At 35.1% G+C, this 21,489-nt stretch overlaps 3 protein-coding genes across 4 annotated transcripts; all 3 read left to right on the forward strand.

Moving 5' to 3' along the window:
- The first annotated feature begins 2,813 nt into the window (after positions 1 to 2,813).
- Positions 2,814 to 9,821, forward strand: LOC141659293 (magnesium transporter MRS2-2-like). 2 transcript variants are annotated; one of them, XR_012549705.1, is made up of 11 exons: positions 2,814 to 3,376; positions 3,729 to 3,758; positions 4,863 to 5,013; positions 5,162 to 5,283; positions 6,072 to 6,146; positions 6,795 to 7,019; positions 7,094 to 7,138; positions 8,850 to 8,894; positions 8,969 to 8,998; positions 9,083 to 9,315; positions 9,407 to 9,439. XR_012549705.1 is itself a non-coding variant. In XM_074466097.1 (11 exons), exons 1-11 carry the CDS (start codon positions 3,128 to 3,130, stop codon positions 9,491 to 9,493), a joined length of 1,179 nt encoding a protein of 392 aa, XP_074322198.1. In that variant the 5' UTR covers positions 2,818 to 3,127; the 3' UTR covers positions 9,494 to 9,821. The 2 variants fall into 2 exon arrangements, 1 of the variants encoding a protein (XP_074322198.1); XM_074466097.1 differs by having other exon boundaries at positions 2,818 to 3,376; positions 9,196 to 9,315; positions 9,407 to 9,821.
- Positions 9,822 to 11,854: 2,033 nt separating this feature from the next.
- Positions 11,855 to 15,920, forward strand: LOC141662000 (E3 ubiquitin protein ligase DRIP2-like). Its single transcript, XM_074469045.1, has 8 exons — positions 11,855 to 12,035; positions 12,201 to 12,383; positions 12,872 to 12,971; positions 13,309 to 13,660; positions 13,937 to 14,352; positions 14,473 to 14,523; positions 15,056 to 15,128; positions 15,299 to 15,920. The coding sequence occupies exons 2-8, from the start codon at positions 12,242 to 12,244 to the stop codon at positions 15,470 to 15,472; spliced, it is 1,308 nt and encodes a 435-aa protein (XP_074325146.1). The 5' UTR covers positions 11,855 to 12,035; positions 12,201 to 12,241; the 3' UTR covers positions 15,473 to 15,920.
- Positions 15,921 to 17,987: 2,067 nt separating this feature from the next.
- Positions 17,988 to 19,234, forward strand: LOC141723370 (uncharacterized). The gene is made up of 2 exons (XM_074525154.1): positions 17,988 to 18,547; positions 18,643 to 19,234. Exons 1-2 carry the CDS (start codon positions 18,050 to 18,052, stop codon positions 19,192 to 19,194), a joined length of 1,050 nt encoding a protein of 349 aa, XP_074381255.1. The 5' UTR covers positions 17,988 to 18,049; the 3' UTR covers positions 19,195 to 19,234.
- The last annotated feature ends 2,255 nt before the right edge of the window (positions 19,235 to 21,489 follow it).

A 21,489-nucleotide genomic window follows, 5' to 3' on the forward strand; every position in this document is an offset into this window, starting at 1 on the left:
GTTCAAAACACACTTCAAACCCACAGAATACGAAAGACGTTTTCCTCCTCTCTTAATGTTATGTTCAAAATTCTTCCTTCCATGGGTCTGTTCTTGGGAGTTTAAAATTCATTTCAACCAAATACAGTCCTGATTGTTCGGTCCTTTAAAGTCAAATGGTGGAGCAATTTCAAAGAAGACCAAAAGATTTCCAAAGAGATAATTCAAAAATGGTTATCAAGTTAAAATTTTATTACCAACAAAGAAGTTACCACTTTCTTTGCCCAAAAGTCAAATGCCCAGGCATTATTAGCCCAAGCAAAAACCAGAAGCCAATACAAAGAATCCTTACTTCAACTCGTAAATTCAATTTATGATTCCGATGACGACAGTAGTCCGATTCATTTAGGAAATGACAACGAAGATGACTGTCACGGGATATTTTCCCCTGTAGTTTCCACTGATTAAAAAAAAAAAATCCAAAATACCCCCAAAAATTTCATCCAAATTTTCATCATTTCATATTATTTAGTTTTCCTTTATTTAATTATTGTAATCAGTTTGTATAGATACTTTTTTACTCCAAATTATTAGGGGTAAAACGGTAAAAAGTACTTAAAAAAAAGATATTGTACATCATTTAAATTTTGTATCTAGTTTTTATTATTTCTCCCGAGACCACAAAAGAAGACAAAGAAGACACTTCCCACTGAAACTAACTCAGCATTATTCAAAAGAAGACAAAGAAAACACAAAAGAAGATTCCCACTGAGACCAACTCAGCAATATTCTCCAAACAAAGCAACTTTCGGTGGAAAAGGAATCATACTCAAAATCCTGTGAAGAAAGCAGCCTCCCACTCAGGAAAGCAGCCCCTCCACTAAAAAAAAGAGGACCTCCCACTCAAGTCAAGCTGTCCACTCAGGAAAGCAGAACTCCACTACAAGAAAAAGAATGATGCTGTATCAAGAAATTAGACTCCTCATCCTTCTATAAATATGAAGAAGAAGAGAGTAATAAACACACTTGAAATTAGAGAGCAGATAATATACACATCTTGTACCAGTGATAGCAGTTCATATTTCCGAAGTTTATTCTCAAGTTTTCTCATATTGTAACACAAAGACTGGCCGATTGCTTTCAGTTATATAATCAAAAGCGTTTCCAAGTAATTTCAAAACCTATTCTTGTTCATATACTGTTTTAATATTCATGTTTTAATATTTTATGTTAATATGCATACCATGTCTTAGTCTTACTATATTACTCTCCCTACTGTTTCCATTAATATTTGTTGGTCCTATTACGTCCTTTTTGGTATATATATATATATAATCCTAACCGAAATTCGATCAGGAATCTTGCTCGAATGCTTCTCCTCGAAAATACCTTTGACCAGGGCATAACAGGGGCTAATTCGACCAGGATCATGGTCGAACGGGATTCCTGGTCGAGTTGTGTATAAAAAAAAGAAAAAAGAAGAAAAGAGAGGGAAAAAATTCCTGAAAAATTGCAGAAAATTCCAAAAATTATGAAAAATTACTGAAAATTCCCAGAAAATTAAGGAAAATTCCTAGAAATTAAGGGAAAATTCCAGAAAATTAAGAAAAAATCCCAGAATTAAGGTAAAAGTTCCTGGAAATTAAGGAAAATTCCTAGAAATTAAGGGAAAATTCCAGAAAATTAAGGAAAAAACCCAGAATTAAGGGAAAAATTCATGGAAATTAAAGAAAATTCCCAGAAATTAAGGGAAAAATTCCTGAAAATTAAGATAACTCCTAAATAATAGGAATAGATGCAAATGAAAGTGATTGGGAGATTTCAAAAAACCCCTGAAGCCACGTACTAGGAAAATCGTTGTAAATGTGTAGGTCGCTCCACACTTTACGCAAAAACGATACATTGTAAGGGAACGAATCAACTTAACTTATGCGAAATTTTTTACGGTTTCCCAGAAGTTGGGGGGCAAATGATAGGGGATAAAATAAACCCTGAATGTGTAATTAATATCACACTAATTGGGCTGACAGCTAGGCCCATTTGAAAGGGCACAAAACCCTGAATATTAATTGATTTCGTAATTAATTAATAAGGGATAAATCAGCTGTTAAGATGAGTCCTAGTGGGGATATCAATACTTGTAGATTGGCCTCCAAGGAACCTCATGGGATAAGGAATCAGTTTTCTACCTCTTAGGACTCCAATGTCCACTATAATTCTGAGACTTGCCCACCAAGTCTCCTAAATCTAGTCCAATTAAAGGACTTTCAATATCTATATAAGTGGTCTCACCCCCACCAATCAGAACTACGTTTTTGACTTGATCTTTGGCAATCAGCAAGGTACGTAGGCATCTTGTTAAGGAAGATCGAGTCACGAGACACAAGAGCAGTCAAATCGAGCCTCGAAGCTCACGAACCCTAGCAGTAAGTACAACAATTATTATAACTTAGTTTTTGATCCATAACAAATACTTATAAGATATATTTGCAAAAAAAAGAAGATTTGAAATGGTAATGAAGGAAAAATAAAATAAAAATGAAATTAAGGAAGTATGGAAATGAAGAAGAGAGAGAATTAGTGGAGAAAAAAAAGATAATTAGGAAGGAGAGATATATAGTGGAGAATAAATTTGTTTTAAAAAAATTAGTGGAACTTGCCACATAAGCAATTAAATTTAATTAGGGAATGACAAGTGTCCAATTTAACGATAGAGGTCTCTTTTAATATAATGTGTGTAGAGGAACGATCGCACGTGGCATTTTTGATATTTACCACGACTGCCTTTCTTTTTCTTTTATTTACTTATTTTATCCGGGGAACGTATGCCATGGATTATGGGCCTAGTTAAAAAGTTGCAATAAACTAACGAACCATCCGAGTCGACGCGAATCATGCCCGGACAGAAATTGCGGCTAGAAACCAAAACTCATGCAACTACCAGTCCTCCTAGGTTATTTTAGCCCTAAACATCAAACAGAACCCGACCATTCATATTCATTACAACCTCTGCTATATTCATTCACACATATAATAACATAAGCTACTGTCCAAACTTCTAATTTAAGTACAATTCAAGTACCTTAACCAACACAACAACACAACACAATTACACATGTATGTATAGTTAAGATTGGAATGGTTAAAGATGGGTCGAGATGTGGTGCCAGTGGATCCGACCCAAGCTGCTGTTGGGCTCAAGAAAACAAAAGGGGCCAATTCAAGAGGCTGGATATTGTTAGATTCATCGGGTCAAGATACAATTTTAGATGTTGATAAGTATGCTATTATGCATAGAGTTCATATTCATGCTAGAGATCTTCGTATTCTTGATCCCCTTTTGTCTTACCCTTCTACTATCTTGGGTCGTGAAAATGCTATTGTTGTCAATCTCGAGGTACCCCTTTTGTGATTTTTGTTTGATTTTTGTGTTTTCGAGTTTTTAGGCTAAGATGGTTTCTAGTGGAATGAAATGTATAGTTTGGTAGTGAAAATGCTATTGTTGTTAATTTTGAGGTACCCTTTTGTCATTTTTGTGTTTTCGGGTTTTAGGCTAAGATGGTTTATAGGAACTTGAGCGTATGTTTATATAAATGTATAGTTTGGTCGTGAAAATGCTATTGTTGTTAATCTTAAGCTACTCTTTTGAATTTTAGTTTGTGTTTTGTGTTTTTGAGTTTTCGAGTTTGTAGGCTAAGATGGTTTAAATTTGGCCGTATTTGATGTTTTTCTTTTTTTTGTGTTGGCAGCATATTAAGGCTATTATTACTGCGGAAGAGGTATGTGATTGATTTTTAGTTTGTGTGTACTAAAGCTTTGTGTTGTTTTTAGTTCTTTGTTTTTTCAGTGTTAAGTACTTGGATAAGTTAAAAGTGGAATATTAAGGGGCTGTGATTTGAAAAGTGGAATTGGATTATGAATTTTGTTTGAGCTGTTTGATGACTTCATTTAAGGGAGGCATGGTTTGTTGAACTTTTCAATTTAGGAGAAAGTGTTGATCACATTATGTGCTAGGTCAAAAACTTCTCTGACTTTGGTCTGGGTTTGAGGCTTAAGCTTTTTCGACATACTTATGTCTTCATGTTGACTTTTTTTCATTACGTGGATTAATGACATATTGTATTACTAAGATGTTTGTCTAAAATTTATTGTGAGGGGAATCTTCACACTTTAAAAAATTCCTGGAGTTTGATTGACAACGAAAAGGAGAAAAGGATTAAGAAGAAAGGGAATCCATGAAAAACTTGTCAACTATCCTTTGTTACCTTCTAATTTTAAATATAATCCCTTGTAATCAAGCTAACTACAAATCTATACAGAAAATTATTAAGAAGAAGGGCAATCCATGAAAAAAAGTTCAACTATCCTCTGTTACCTTCTAATTCTACATATAATCCCTTGTAATCAAGCTAACTGCAAATCTATACTTATAATGATATATTGACATGTATACAAATCTGTACAGAAAAGGATTAAGAAGAAGGGCAATCCATGAAAAAAAAGTTCAACTATCCTCTGTTACCTTCTAATTCTACATATAATCCCTTGTAATCAAGCTAACTACAAATCTATACTTATAATGATATATTGACATGTAAATGTTAGTCGCTGGTATCCCTGTCAAGTGTACTTATGAGTTCACTCCTGATACTAGCTTAGTGCTTGAGATATGCGTCTCAGGCAGATAGGTATATATGAACTGCTTATTGGCCCATCTGAAAGCATGATTCTTGGTTACCATATAACTCTGATTTAATCTTTCTGTGATGACTGGTGGTCATGGTGGACTGGAGGGGTTAATCTGTTTTGGTATCAGGATAATGTATGGCTAATTTTTTCTGTCCTTTTTCAATAATTCGCAGTGCATTATTTACTACTTACAGGTTTTACTTAGAGATCCATCGGATGATAATGTCATTCCAGTTGTTGAAGAATTACGGAGGCGGTTGCCTTTACTTAACAATTATCGGGAAGATAATGGAGAAGGAAAAGAGTTGGGTGGGCAAAATGATGGGGAACCAGGTGAAGAAGATGGTAAGTTCTCTTATAAGATAGAAGTACCTAGAAAAGGTTCATGATGTTTCCTGTTTTAGTTTTATAGGCCTTAAATTTAGCTACAGTAATGTTCTTATTTTAGATAAACTATATCTTATGTCCTACATTTTGGATGATAATGCAACAGAATCTCCTTTTGAATTCCGGGCCCTTGAAGTTGCTTTGGAAGCCATATGTAGCTTTCTAGCTGCCCGAACAACTGAACTAGAGACTTCTGCTTATCCAGCCTTGGATGAGCTTACATCTAAGGTTAATTTCCGAAATTTTACACTTTATCTTTACATCAACTATTACAATACATTGGTGGTGCAAGAAAATACCTATATGAAACATTAAATGTAATAAGGGATAGATACTCACTATACTATGGTCTCTACTTGGTTATATTCTTGTTAGTACAAGGGAAATGACACTTCAGTATCTTGTTCAGTTCACAGCCACTCCATACTGCACTTGCAAAGGGGAAGTCATTGGCTGAAGGATGGTTGTGTGTGTATATACAGATATATATTGACAATCATAAATCAGAAAGAGGACAATGTCTTCGCATACATTTTTGGATTAGGATTACAGTTTTTGATAATGTTCTGTAAAGTGACTGCTTCGCCAAATTTAAAAGGTATTAAAAGAATTAGATTGAAAAGAAAAAGAAATGAAACCGTAGTTCCTATTATAGGCTATTGATTTTCGGTTTGATTTGCATATTTATCATATACTGTTCCTAGAGTCCTAGACTGTACTTCAATTTCAATATCATGTATTCTCGTGTATGTTCAAAAAAATTTGTCTGGACTTCACGGCCCATGTGATTCTGGCTCTGTCACTGGATCAAGGACGACTTCAAGATTTGTCCAGTCATTTTGTAAATATGATATCCGGTTATATGTTTCCAGTTTTCCTTTTTTATGTTCTTGCAGCAGGGAGGAGCTGTACGGTCCCTAGGCTTGACATTAGTGTTTTGTTCTGTAATTTTGATGTTCATTAGTTATATTTAATTGTTTTCCTGTTTATGTTCTTACAGCTGTTAATGAATGCAGATTAGTAGCCGCAACTTGGACAGAGTTCGTAAATTGAAGAGTGGAATGACAAGGTTGACTGCTCGTGTTCAGAAGGTGTTAGCCTTTTTCTCCCGTTGTCCCATAGTAGGAAATTTAGTGAAACACTTACTTTTAAAGCTGTTTTACAAAACATTATTTTTATGTTACTGATCAAACTACTATCACTTACAGCTGTGTGCTTGTAGCTGAATAGAAGAAACTTCAAACTCTTGTTAATAGGTTTTCAAACTTTGTCATTGTAATAAATCAACATACGTTGGTTCACGTTCTAGTTAGTATTGAAATAATTAGATGTCTCTGCTGATCTGTTCTGCATTCTACTATGTATAGAAGTAGTAAGAGCTGTGTGTTGCATTATATGTTTGCATATCGAACATTCGCTCCCGATGTGTGCTTAATAAGAATCTTGTATATTTGAAGGAAAGAGCTGGACTGTCTTATCAAGGTAGTTTATATCATTTTATACTTCAAAGGCAGTTGGGCCACTAAAAGTCTAGACTAACGGGTTATGTTCTAGTCCAACGGTAATTTCGGATGATAAAAGTTAGTGCATTAGTATCTTTTGGCTATATTAAAACGATGATTTGGTTATCAGGTTGACTTTTAGTGGGCAGAATTAACGTATCTGAACTTGATGTTTTTATCCCTTTGTAATACCAGAATTCATGCATACAGTTTTACTTTTGTGCTCATGAGTTGCAGGTGAGGGATGAGCTTGAACAACTATTGGATGATGATGATGATATGGCTGATCTTTATTTGTCCCGAAAGTTGTCTAGTGCATCGCCTTTGAGTGGCTCGGCTGCTGCGAGTTGGTTTATTTCTTCCCCTAACATAAGCTCTAAAATATCTAGAGCTAGTAGGGCAAGCATGGCAACCATACGTGGAGATGAAAATGATGTTGAGGAGCTTGAGATGTTACTTGAGGTAAGATGCTAAGTTCTGTGCTTCTACCATCTAAAACCACTCTATTTTCTAATAAGTTAGTGGTTTTGTTTCAGGCTTACTTTATGCAGATTGATGGCACATTAAACAAACTGACAACGGTAAGTATGTTTGCATATTTTGATAGTAGTATTTAATAGTGGCATGTTCATCATATTATTTGATGTTGGCTTTGTGCCTGTCCCAACATAAAATAGATGAATTTGCTCTAATTATAAACTTTTTTGCCAGGTTTAGTTTTTTTAAAAAAAATCTTGTCGGAGAAATGATTATATATATGTGACTTAATTTTTTTTAAATATCTTCACTCATTACTGGATATTTATATACTGTAATATTTTTGAAAGATGTACTGTTATAGAAAGGCATTATTCCACTTACATTGAAGTATTATGCATTCATGGACTCAGGGTTATCAGAGTTTATTTGCAGCCGTATATAACATGCACAAAAAAATGTGTTTTCGTATGTCAATGAATGATAATGTTTGTTTTGTTCTCGAGGTTTTTTTATGTTATCTAGTGATACTTGGCATCTTTACTGGTGCTATAGTTAGTTGGAGAATTCCTTGTCATGCATCTTTTTGTTGATGGAAATGTCTTATTTTGCTGAGGTTTTCGTAGTTAAAGTTAAATTTCTTGTAGCTGTGACCGTGTACTCTGGTTTGTGCCAATTAACTGTATAACTATTTCGTCTTCTATAAGCGTCCCTCACAAATGATTTGTTGACAAATTCTAGTTTATTATTTTTGGAAGTGTGAGCCAACTGTATGCCATGTACATAATTACTCCTTAGTGTCTTTGTATGTAATTCGATATCCTTCCTTTTCTGTAGTTTTCTACTTAAATGTATGCATTGTAGATAGGGTTCTAAACTTCTAATAGTAAGCCTGAATTCTGATTCAAATATAATATAAAAGACTTGTCAGTTTAACTTTTTTAAAGGAGCCGCACATATTGCTTGAGCTTGATTAATTAAATATATGAGTAGTTCACTAGTTTTGAAAAATCTAGTTTTGCTTATTATTAATATTATTTTTGATTAACGTCTACAATCAATATAACGTTAACGCAGAATAAGGATATGTCAGTTGGCCATAAGCGATAGCTAATTTATAACCATTTCCATAGAACAAGGTGCTTATTTGATTACTTAGCAAAAAAATGATTATTTGATTGAAGTTTTAAATATTATATGCAAGCTGAAACTATATGAGCTGAACAAGGTGAACAGTTGTTTAGTGAATTCAAATTTTAAAGCTTTAATTTTTTTTCTACAATATGGGCATATATGTGAAGCCAATTCTGTTTCATACTTTTGCTTGGGTTACTTTCCTATTAATTCCTAAACTTTCCCAATTTCCACTGAAATACCAAACTCTCAGGATGAACAAAATATTGCGTCTCCTATCATTTGGTTACCAAAGTTGAATTGCTAAATTTTAATATACGATGTGTTGCTCATCATCATTTTAAGTTGAAGTAGTTTGTTAATACATTACTTGGCTACTGACTACTGTTGTAATAAAGCAGAGAGGCATGATGTTTTATCCCAATAAGATATTTAACATCGTACTGTTGTAATAAAGCTGTGAGTAGAGCTTAAAACTGAAATTGCTAAGAGTAACACTTGGTTAAGTATTGACAACATTGATGAGGCATACACAACCATTTGTTCACTTCAGTTTCTGTATACAATTCAATTTCTACTACGTTTTTGTTATGTTCCTTGCATGAAAAATTGTCACATTATTTATATCCAGCTACATGGGTTGGTTCATTTACTATTAACTTAAGTTACATTACAATGCAGCTGCGTGAGTATATTGATGATACAGAAGATTACATTAACATTCAGGTAACGTATGAGCTACACTAGTTTGCTACTGTACACTACTTATTGGTCTGACAACATTTTTAATTCCATTGCAGCTAGACAATCACCGAAATCAACTGATTCAGGTGCTGTAAGAAAATTTCATTTTTAATTTGTTATTGATGCATTTCCTGGTTTTGGGAGACTTAACCCATAACCATATTTATTAGGCAATATTGCTATCTCTTGTTCTTGTACAAAATGTTCTGCGGCGTACACATGTGCGGGTATTAGTCATGTATTGCATTGGAAGCTAAAAAATGTCTTTTACGTGCGACTGCAGCTAGAACTCTTTTTAAGTTCAGGTACAGTCTGTTTGTCAATATATTCTTTGGTGGCTGCAATATTTGGCATGAATATTCCATATACTTGGAACGACAATCATGGTTATATGTTCAAATGGGTAAGTCTAGAAGTTGCAATATGTGCAGAACCTTAACGAAGTTTTTTGACAAATCCATATAATTCAAATATTGCTTCTTTTTTTTCCACAGGTCGTCATTGTATCAGGGATCGCTTCAGCTGTACTTTTTCTACTTATTATATCATACGCACGCCTCAAAGGTTTAGTTGGATCCTGAACTACAGAATCCTAGTAGCAAAATTCCACTCCTGGCTTTCAACGGAATGAAGATACTACTAATGTAATTAAATTGGTTCAGTATTTAAGATAGATTACCTTATGAAGGTTGAAGATAAAAGTGAAAAGTTGACATGCAAGGAAGATATTTTTAAATCATTGAAGCCTTTCAAACAGAGTAGCAATTTTGTCTTTAATGACATACCTGGGGATCACTTTTATGTACTATTGGACTTGGTTAAGGTGCTATTATAAAGTATTTATTTATTGGAAACGTATATATCATTGTTTCTCTTTCTTATATACAAGGTTTCAATATACTTTTTGTATACAGTTCAAAAGTAAAAAAATGCACATTAGAAATATGCATTTGCTTTGTTAGAGATAAATGAGTTTCTGCTTAAACTACCAAAACGAGAAGTAACAATGGAATGGATCACTAGGCCAGATCAGGGGCTCATAGCTTGTAGTGGTCTATTATATTACATCTTCCATGTTTGTGATTGAGTTATTGGTTTTCTATTATTTGCTGGTAGGAACATAATAAACACTGATATTTATAAATTTAGTATTGATTGATTTTTTCTTTTTATAATAATGGTGTACCTTGTATTCACACTAATTCTATAAATTAAATTGGTATAAATTATAAATTTCTGATTAAATCATGCGCCCTTATACACACAATATAAAAATCGGTTATCGATTAGCTATTATTTATGTAATTGTTATTTTATATAGAATAATTATTTATGTTATCGTAGGTAACATTTTAATTGATGGTTCTTATTTTTGTATTCTTTTGTTTACATTTGAATCCGTTTTGGTAGTTGAGTAGCATATCTCCGATTTACTCCACTTCACCATAAATAAATTGTATTTTGTTATCATTTAATTTACAATTTGTTTAATTATTATATGGACTTATTTTTGGCAGGTGCAGAGACCCTAGGAAATTGTATTTGAGAAGACAATAGCAATAAATTCAAATTCTGGGTGTTTTAAATATCCTAATCTTTAAAATTATATAACTCTTATAGGTTTAAACAAAAGTAAATATCCAACTTAAAACACTATTAGATTGTGTCATAAATTTATACCTTAAACTGATAAAATTAAATAGGGACCTTTTCACTTGTTTGTGTTAAGAAAAAAATGTTTGTGCTACATTTATTTTGCTATTTCCTACGTTTTTATGTTGCAATTTTCAATTTGTTAATAAGTTTTATGCATAAATTAATATCACCGTTTAACTAAATTATATCTTATTTGACCTGTAAATGGAAAAGGACTAAAAGGAATATATTTAATGTTTCTTAGAAGAAAAAAAATAATTCTAATCGGTCTCTCACATATTCTTACGAATTAATATAATAAATTAATTCTCTCACAAAAAGTATTTTATTTACTAAAAGTGCTACAAAAGTTCTCCAATAACAACTCAATATTTATATTTTTATTAAAAGTATTTGGGGTACACTTCATATATAAAATTCTTATTAAATTCAACATGTATCTTTTAGATTTTGTTTTTACTAATAGTACAGAACAAATATAATTAAATTTTTTTTGTCACAATGTATAATTACTTTTTATTAAAGTTTAATTAAATCACCTAATGTTGTGTACATTAATAAATTTTGTTTAGCAAATTAATATACATCTTATATAACTACATGTACTTTGATTATTTTTTTACTGTTTAAAATGATTACTTTTTAATATATATTGACAGTAACTTTTGTTTCAATCAAAGTTCATTTTTTATACTTTTATATATTACAGACTGTATTATATTTTGTTATAATTTTTTTTATAATTTGTGATTATAATTTAGTTCAAATATTTATGTCACGGATTAAATTGTAAATATATATATATATATTATCTATCAAATAGCGTACATTTATATAACACAGAATAAATGACATGACGTATACAGTGTGTGTCAACCGTCACCTATATCAGACCTAACTTACATATCTCTTATCTCTAATAATATTTCAACAATAGTACTATCTCAAATAGTGTACACTTAGATATAAATAAAATTGATATTATGCACGTATGTGACCATTTCAACAACAGTACCATCTCAAATAGTGTACACGTAGGTATAATTGATATTAAGCTGACGTATATTATATTTACAGTAACGTACATATCCCTTATTTTGATAAAAAAAACGTACATATCACTTATCTTTAAAATAGCATTTCAACCTTACGATAGCAAGAATAAAAATATACTTTATCTATATACACTTATATATCAAAAACAGTAATTAAATTAAAATACAATAAATTAGGAAAATAAAATTCAGTGAAAAATATAAATATAACATTGCTAGCTACAACACAGAGAGGGTGAGTTTATTCGAGCAAAAGACATGAGAAGCCATGCTCAGTAGTTTTTGTGTGATATAAATACAAACATCCCAATTCAATTCATGTCCTGTGATAATCCCCCATCACCCCTTCAATATACTTACATATATAAGCACACCCACATATAGCCCGGTGGATTTGTTGAAAAAAACACAGGTATGTACTAAATAATTATTAGTTACGGTTTCTAGAAATAATCTTGATTTTATAAATAACAATGATTTTATTTCTGTGTTACAATTGTTTTATCTTTGTTTAGTTTATTATGTATGTTCTTGATTTTTGGCATGCAAAAGGATATTTTTGTTGTTATATGTGTAGAAAAAGGAGGCATTCAAGAATTCTATAATTTTCGGAATATTATGAAGATGGCAATGAGTAACCAGGAGATTGATTTCGAAAGTTTTCGAGCTAACAAGGGAGTTTTGGCTAAATTGTTGACATGTGCAATCTGCAACAACATAATCAGTGACCCTGTTAACATCACTGAGTGCCTTCATATATGTGAGTGTTATTTGTTTTATTTGCGTTTATGGAGTGTTTGTGTTTAGTATATGTTAGGTTTTGAATTGTATGCCTGTTACTCAACATGTTTCCAAACCGTGTTTCTGAGTGGGATATATTGGTTATGTTCTGTTTGAGTCTTGAATTGCTTTGTTAACTTTCTATTCAACATGTTTTTCTTGGATTGGAGGGTAATTACTAGTGAATTATTTATGGTTCTTGGATTTTCACGGAGTTTAAATGCTAGTTGATGAAAGCTAACCTGCTGAGTGATGAGGTTGTTATTATTATATAACTTGGGTAAATGGGGACAATTTTGAACTTAATGGAATGAACTACAGTAGAATAGGATTTTAAATACTAGTTTTGATGAAAGCTAACATGGAAATTACAAGATAGTGAATTTTTTGTTTCTTGGTCCTTTTCTGTTGTTCTTGATTGATGCTTATTGTTCTTAACTGTTGTTTTTCACTATGTCTGGTGGACAGTTTGCAACAGATGCATAAGCAAGAAGATTCAAGAAGATGATCTGAACAGCTGCCCTGTATGCAAAGTTTATCTTGGTTGTATGCCAATAGATAAAATAAGGTAAGCGGAAATTTTATCATATTAACCAAAGCTGAAAACTAAGTACAATTTTTCTTTCAATTTAAATGTAACAGATTGAATGTAGATAAGTAGTGCATGTAATTACATGAAGCAGTTTAGGGGGTACTGTATGAAATTTTGTATTCTACGGCTACACACACATGTAATATAGAACATCATTCTATGGATTCATATTATTTTTCATATAGCATGCATAAAAATAAAAAGAGTACTAGAAATGAATTGAGGGAATTTGCCTAAAATAGTGTGACTATGAGGCAGTCAGAGGTCTGATTAAAGTTGTCAATATTTCTTATACATCAAACTATATGTTCAGGCCAGACCACAACTGGAGTGTGATACGAGCAGCGATTTTCCCCTCTCTAGGACAAGAAGAGAAAGAAGATGATGAACTATACAAGGAAAGTGGGATATTAAATGGAGAAGCTGAGCAACCTATCACAATTCCTGCTAAAAGAAAGCAGAGATCTCTCTCTTCTTTGGAGAACAAAGTAAACGCATCTGGTTTAAATTGTATGGGTAGTCAAAGAAAATCCATTGCTAGAAAAGCGTTTCCATCAGAAGGATCAGCTACCTTTATTCAGAACGGACATAAATCAGTGGAAGCACGCTCAAAGGGCATAAGATTTTCCAAAAATTTAGATAACTGTGCTCCGGATGATAAGCAGGTTGGTCTCCATGTATGTGTATTTGATAATCTCTCTCTCTCTCTCTCTCTCTCTCTCTCTCTCTCTCTCTCGCACTTGTCGACTGCGTTATTCTCTTGATTGTAAAAGGATATGCTTAGCTAGAAATTATTACAAAGTTACTAGGACTATGAGCTAGTCTATAAATGATCATGTTTTTAACAAATCAGTTGCCATATTGAAATTTGTCCATAGGCCTTAAGTTGATGAACTAATTATGTATATATTTCGATTGTGCATATTTCTTCGGCTGTGAAGTCCTCTAAGAAACATATTACTACAGTAGGCAGAGAGAAAACTCAAAGAATTGACAAAAAAATTGAGCTGGTGAATAATTTGTTGAAACCTCTAGAAGATATAGCAGAAGCAGAAAAGAAGAAAAACAATAAAACTGTTCCAGAGGAGGACATGTCCAGTAGCAAGCTTGTAAACATTTCCAAAACCGAAGCCAGCTCAGAAAAGAAGTTGAGAAGCTACAACGCTGATGTCGAAACTCAATCTACTCCACTATCACTTCCGACGCTCAGGCCTGTAAGAAAGAATCGTGGTCGGCCCAAAAAGACAGTCGAGCCTCAGGGATTGATTCATGCACAAACCATTGTTGATACTACAAGCAGTCACCATGCAAAGAGAGTAGTTCCGATTTGGATTTCCTTGGTTTCTTCTGTTAATCAGTGAGCTTCATACTCTTGCTATAATAATGTTCTTCCACAATAAGCTAAATTTTGTTAGTTCATTAATATATTTCTGTTTTTAAAAGTATTTGTGTTTGTGCTTATTGTGTATGTTCTTAGGGATGGAGTTGAATTGCTACCACAGATTCCTCGTTGCTACTTGAGGATAAAGTGAGTTATTAATTGCTATCACTCAGATCCCGTTATTAAATCACAATATAAATGGCTTGACAGTATATTATATCTCTACCATGCGGCTCCTCATTCCTAATACTGTAATACACATATTTAGTACTTCCATTTCAAAGCAAGAATGATTTCTTTACAGTGTGGTAGATAAATAATATTTTACTTTATTATGGTAATTAGTTGCATAATGTATCAACATTATGGTAGTTACTAATTAGTAGATGTCAATTACCTGGCTAATTCTTAGGCACTATGCCGCCTCATTCAGAAGTTTTCTGTCCTGTCAAGTGAAAAATATCAGTCACTAATGTATTGGCAACAATTCTTTGAGGCTTCGGTTTCTTTTGAGCATTGCAATTGTCTAATTGGCATGAAAATGCATGCACACCTGTATGCTGATGAGTTTAGATATGATAGCCTACTCTCTACTTACTATCTTGTGCTTTCTGTTCAATTTGCATCTTGCAAAATCACTAATTCTTGTTTTAACTTTAACGTTATTTTGGTGTCCTAGGAATGATACTCTAACAATTTCATTTATCAAGAAGTACCTTGTGCAGAAACTGGAACTTGAGAGGGAAGACGAGGTAAGTTAAATCATCTTATATTGTACCATGGTTGTACATATTCCCAACATTGTGTAATTAGATCATTGTATGTAGATGTTATATATATGTGTGTGAAGGGATATATGGTTAATGCTGGCACTAAATGTAAATTAGTATTTCTGATTGTTTTCAAAATGTGCCATAAATAGGTGGAGATCAGTTTGTGGGGTATACAGCTTCCTCAAGATTTGGAGCTGCATCAATTAGTTGATATGTGGTCACAGACAATATCAGATTCAGAAAAGTTGCAAGCAGCGGTGGGAGACTCGGCTGAGGATTTTGTTATGGTTCTTACTTATGGTCGAAAAGATCCGGATCAGTAAGCAAAGCCTAGAGGCCTCTTTAATCAGAGTGAATTTTTGAACTATATGTAGTCTTATACTGGGTTGGTATAATACAACAGAGAACTTTTAGCCAACTTCCCTTACAGTTCTGGCATGTGTACAAGACAGTAGTAGCACATGTCTTAAAAATTTTCTTTGACTGATGCACATTTTTTTTTAATTTTGTTTTTTTTGTGACAACAAGTTAAATTCGTGCCAGATTGTGCATGTGTGGTAACAGACCTTAAATTTGTCCGCACCTTTGTGAAAGCGTGCACGTCTTAGAGGTAGTGAACATCCTCAGCGAGAGCCAACTAGCCCATTAATTTATCCTTTGCTATTCATTCCATGCCTTTGTAACAGCGCTTGCGACTAAGAGGCATTGAGCCTCCACCTTAGCCTGAGCCAACTCATTACCTTTCCTCTTTTGTCTTTGTTCTATGTCCTAGGTGCCCAAAAAAAGATCAGTAAGTAGTTCTGAAACATATTCTGTCACTGAATCATATACTGAATCATATACTGAAACTTATATGGTTAGCGTAGAAAAAATCACACTCTGCACTATATAGTTAGCTACATTTATTACCTGAAACTATGACTGTAGCTTGAATGGTTTCTTCTATTAGAGTTTGTTAGTTTCCAGTTTCCACGGCAATCCTTAACTTCAATAGCAATAGTTTCTGTGTTCAAGTGTTCATATCAAATTTATTAATCAAACTTCATAAATGAAGATGGTGTATGCTACCGGAATACAGTGTGATAAGTCTCTGATATTATTTAATATTTAAGCCTTAATTTTTAAAGAGATCTTTCTTTATTTAATTATTCAACCCCCTTAAATAAGGTTGTTATCTTATATTTATAGAAAGTCCCAAATGAGTTTTTTTACAAATGGGTCTTCTCGGGTTTTACATCAGATTTCAATAACTATTATCACTAAGACTTTATGGACCCCTTTCTCCCGGCCCAAACCCCAACATTTGTCCCCCTCTTTTTTCTGAGCAATATCTTTAGATTTGCTTTGCGATATTTTTCTTTTGTTCCCCGCAAATAGGACACCAAGGGAAATAATAAAATGCTATTTAGGTTATTAGTTAGTGCAGTAATAATAAAATAAAATAAAATAGAATTAACAAAATAATAAAGACCACAGTGAGATATTGTAATAAGAGGGGTTCGTTTGTTTTCTTATTTGTCTTTATTATTATTATATATATATTTTTATATTTTTTTTAAAAGTATATAATCGTTTTTTTGCTAGCCATTTTGAAGATTGATAATTGGACTGTTCGGCTTCACCCTGTCTCAACAAAAAGGAACGATGCGCTCTCTTCTTTCTCCATCGTCTGCCACCAACTCTGTAAGTTCTTTCTCCTCCACCTCATTACCCCTGTTTTCTTTATTTCTTTGCTAGGTTTATTTATTATCAGAAACTTAGGTTTGTTGTTATTCCCGTTGTAATGGCTGAGGGTAGTTCTTTATCTTCTCGCACCCTTACCAACCGGAATCCTGAGAAAAGACCCCTCGATGAAGGCGATCAATATTTTTTTTTTAAATCTGAATAATTTGGAGATCCCCGACTTGGCCCAATGTGGTTCCTTTGATTTTTTTAGAGGAAGATGAATTCTTGAAAGGTATTCCTGATGGTCCGCTTCCCTCGCCTCCTCTGAGTCCTCGTACCTTAGAGTTTAGGAGTAGGGTTCTAGAGGAAAACCTTCGACTAGGTAGGGATGAGTTTTCAGATAAGTCGAGCCTTAACTATCTTAGTTATTACATTACTAAAAATCCGCCGGTGGATAAGTTGAAGGTATATATTGACTTGGAGAATGAGTATCGATATCGTGCCCCGACTGCAGATGAGCGCGTGTGGATGATGCCGAAATTTGGGATGCACGGTATTCCGATGATTTTATTCCATTTTGGGGTTTCGGTTACCGATGCATCCTTTTTTCCTGGAAATGTATGAGGCTATTGGATGTGGGATAAGTCAGTTAACGCCCAACTCCATTGCCCAACTTAGTGGATTTGTGGCCTTGTGTTATGACAGGAACATGATCCCCTCGATGAAGCTGTTTTTCTCAATATACGGGGTTCGCTACCATGAGGGTCAGGTTTACTTCCTCCCGACATAACAGAATGAAAATTGTTAGTGTGAGGTCGTCGAACTCCGGGTATCATGCGAAGTGGTTGTATGTCGGGGGTCCGGATTTGGAGTTTGTGAAGCCCAGTAGCAAAGTTAGTCAGGTGTCGATTGATTATTTGAACAATTTGGAGAAATATGATACGTCGTATCTCAACGAGTTTCATGGGTCGATTTCGTTATATACCCATTTACAGTTGTCGGATTCTAAATTTTTGGAGATTTATGATTGTAAGTGGGGATGTCCTTGATAATTTCTCTTTTGTTTAATATGCACTTGTTTGTTGTGAAAAAATTGCATGTGTACTTTATCCCCCTATTTTTTTTGTTTATTATTATTATTTTTGTTTGCTTGACCTTTTTTTTTGTTTTTTGTTTACATCTCAGTAGCCGGAGCTTCTTTGAAGAAGATTCTAAACAGCGGTATCCGAGAGGAAATGGACAAAGCGATGTTGTTGCTTGTTCAGATGGCGTCCCGTGGTGCTGTGGATGTTTCCAAGGTCGGCCCATCGAAGCCTGGGAATTTTGTATCCATCAAGCTTCTCGATGACCAAGGCAATAAAGTGACAGAGGATCAGGGAAGGGTTTTATCGGAGGCCGAGGCCGAGCCCGTCAACCCTCGTAAACGTCTCCATCGCAGGGTCGATGGTGAGGAGAATGTTGAGGGTGATGCTGGTGGAGTTGAGGCGACAACTGGGATGGTGAATAAGACCGTTACTTTGGTTGGAAACCATATTTTGATGACGAACACCGTCGACCCTCGATCTAGGAGGGAGGCTATTAGGGTGGAGATTCAGCCCACCGAGCGTTGGACCGGCGGGGCCACCGTGCCGTTGAGAGCTCTTAAGATTTTCAATCTTTCTCAAGACGCAGTTGCTTACGAGGGCCGGCGTCGAGATGAGCTTGTGGACCGATGCAAAGGTCGAGCTCGTCGGGTATGAATATATATTTTTTATTTCCATTGCATCAGTTTTACTTTTGCAAGTTGTATTTTTTTGTTATTGTTCTTTTATCTTTCTTGCTTTGACAGTTCCTTGCGGATTTTATGCATATTATGGAAGAGTTTAAAGGTGATAGCGATGGTGAGGTTCATGCGAAGCTGGAGGCTGAGATAACTGCTCTTAAGGGGGAAAAGAAGAAGATTGGGGCCAGTTGTTCTGAGTTGGAAAAGAGATCAGGGGATTTGGCCAGTGCAAACTCTGCGTTATCTAAGAAGATTGGAGAAATGGAGGTTGCGGAGCAATCGTTGACTAATAAAGTTTTCGAGCTCGAGACGCGGCTCTGGGAGGTAGAAAAGGAACGCGATGAGGAAAAGACTAAGTGCGAGGGCTTGGATCGTCAGATTGATGGTATGAATGGGTCATACAGGTTGATAGTTGAGGAGAATGAAAGCTTGAAGCTCAAGGTGCAGAAGGGGGTGAAGGACATTACTGAGGCTCTAGGGGACGGTTATGATCGATGCGTCCGCCGGATGACCGAGGCTGGGATCAACGTGGAAGGTCATACCTTTGAGGATTATCTGCGAGACTTGGTAGCTTCGCAGGATGTGGATCGTGAAGGCGAGGAATGCCCCGTAAATTGATGTAATAACTTACTTGCTACTCTTGTTATCCCTGGTTTCTGTGAACTACGTTAGTCGTTTGGATTTGGGATTTTATGTTCTCTTTCTAAGTATTTGCTTGTTTTATTATATCTATGAAGATTTGCAAATGTAGTTTTACCATCCATGTTTTTTTTGATCAAAAATTTTGTTTGTCGTTGGGTAGCGGTTTGCAAATATAGTTTTGTTACTACCTTGATTTTGTTTGGCTTACAAACCTGGTAACTTTTCTTTGTTAATTTTGGAGTTAGCCGTTTTATATTATGTTGTGGGAGTTGTTACAATTTTTTCAGGCTTTGAGTCATCACAGTGTTGCATTTTTCATATTTTTCAATTAGATGAGCTATGTGGGAACATGTTATTAGAATCTTAAAGATTTTTTCTTTTTTGTGATCATGATAAGATTGCTTGGTATATTTTGACTTTTCACCTGTGTAAGTCTTCCCTTCACCCTCTGTTTTTTTGAAGAATGAAAGGCATTCCAAATGCTTAAATTGTCATAAATTAAAGGTCCCTCGATGCGGGTCTCACAAAGACCCTCATTGCATCGAGGGTTGGTGTTTGATATGGCAAACATTGCCTTAGAGTTTCAAGTGCTACAGACAGAAACAGATTACTGATAATTTTTTTGAGATGAATGCCATTCCAGGCATTTTTATTTGGCTGACCATCAAGATGTGCAAGCTCATAAGTCCCCACGCTAACCACCTTTACGACCCGATATGGGCTCTCCCATGCTGGTTTGAACTTTCCCGATATCGTTGGCTGGGATGCAGCGGAGTCTCGAAGTACGAGATCATCGACTCTAAGGCTCTTGGTTCTGACCTTTTTATTGAAGTATTTTGTCGTCTTTTCCTGTTGTGCGATCATGAGGAGCTGAGACTCCTCTCTTGTTTCTTCGATTAAGTAATTATGGAAGCATATGCCCTCGAGGGCGAGGGAAGGATCGAATACCTCGATCCTCGGGGAGATCAAGCTTACTTCGATAGGTAAGACAGCATCGACGCCATATGCGAGGCGGAAAGAGGTTTCCCCTGTTACGCTTCGAGGTGTTGTCCTGTAAGACCATAACACATTCGGCAGTTCATCAACCCAATAACGAGGGATTTCTTTAATTCTTTTCTTTAGTCCTTGTAGAATGGTTCTATTCATTACTTCTGCAAGGCCATTGGCCTGTGGGTATGCAACTAAGGCCTTGATGTGTTGGATTTTTAGCTCCTCTAGAGCTCTCTCAAACTGAGCTCCCACAAATTGTGTGCCATTATCAGAAACTAAAATTCTTGGGATTCCGAACCGAAATACAACATACTCCATGAAGAACTCAATCATCTCTTTCTCTCTGATCTTAGAAAGGGGCTTCTGCTCGACCCACTTGGTTGTATAATCCACCACGACCACTATGTACTGGCATTGGTTTTTGGATTTTAGAAAGGGCCCTACGATATCTATCCCCCACTGGAAAAAGGGGCATGGAACGAGTATCGAGTTGAGCTCAGTCGTGGGTCGATGGCTTATATTCCCATGTAGTTGACATGCTTGACACCTTTTAACATACTCCTCACAATCTTTAAGGATTATGGGCCAGTACAGTCCCTGTCTGATGATTTTAAGAGCCAAATTCTTTCCTCCGAGGTGTTCACCGCAGATGCCGGTGTGTATCTTGATCATCGCTTGGTGGGCTTCCTCCGTGGTCAAATAACGGAGCAGTGGTTCAGATTAGGTGCGCCTAAACATCAATGATCCGATAACACAGTAGTTTTTTGCCTTAAACATGAGTGAACCGAGCCTCGTTCTTTCCTTCGGGGAGTTTGTTCTCTAGGATATAGTCGAGGAATGGTTTTCACCAGTCTAGGCTATTCTGAATCTGATTAATGGATGGTTCATCCATGGCAGAAGACGTTAGGACGTCGACATATATTGGATCGAGATTAACAGGTAGATTGGAGGATGCTAACTTGGCAAGGGAGTCTGCCCACTGATTTTCCTCTCTATCAACATTCGAGAGCTTCCATGAAGGGAATTTTTTAAGTAGCTCTTGTGTCCGTGTATGGTATTGGGCCATTTTCTCATTATGTGCCTTAAAAAAATCCCCGCTTACTTGTTTGGAAACCGGTTGAGAATCTCCAAATATATCGATGATTTCAGCGTCGAGATCCACTGCTAGCTTCAAGCCTGCGATCAGCGCCTCGTATTCGGCTACATTATTTGAAGCTGGGAATTCAAATTTGAGGGCTTGATGGATCTTGAATCCTTCTGGGCTAATTAAAAATAATCCTG

Source organism: Apium graveolens, chromosome 5 (assembly GCF_009905375.1).
Source record: "Apium graveolens cultivar Ventura chromosome 5, ASM990537v1, whole genome shotgun sequence".
NCBI classification, from domain to species: Eukaryota; Viridiplantae; Streptophyta; class Magnoliopsida; order Apiales; family Apiaceae; genus Apium; species Apium graveolens.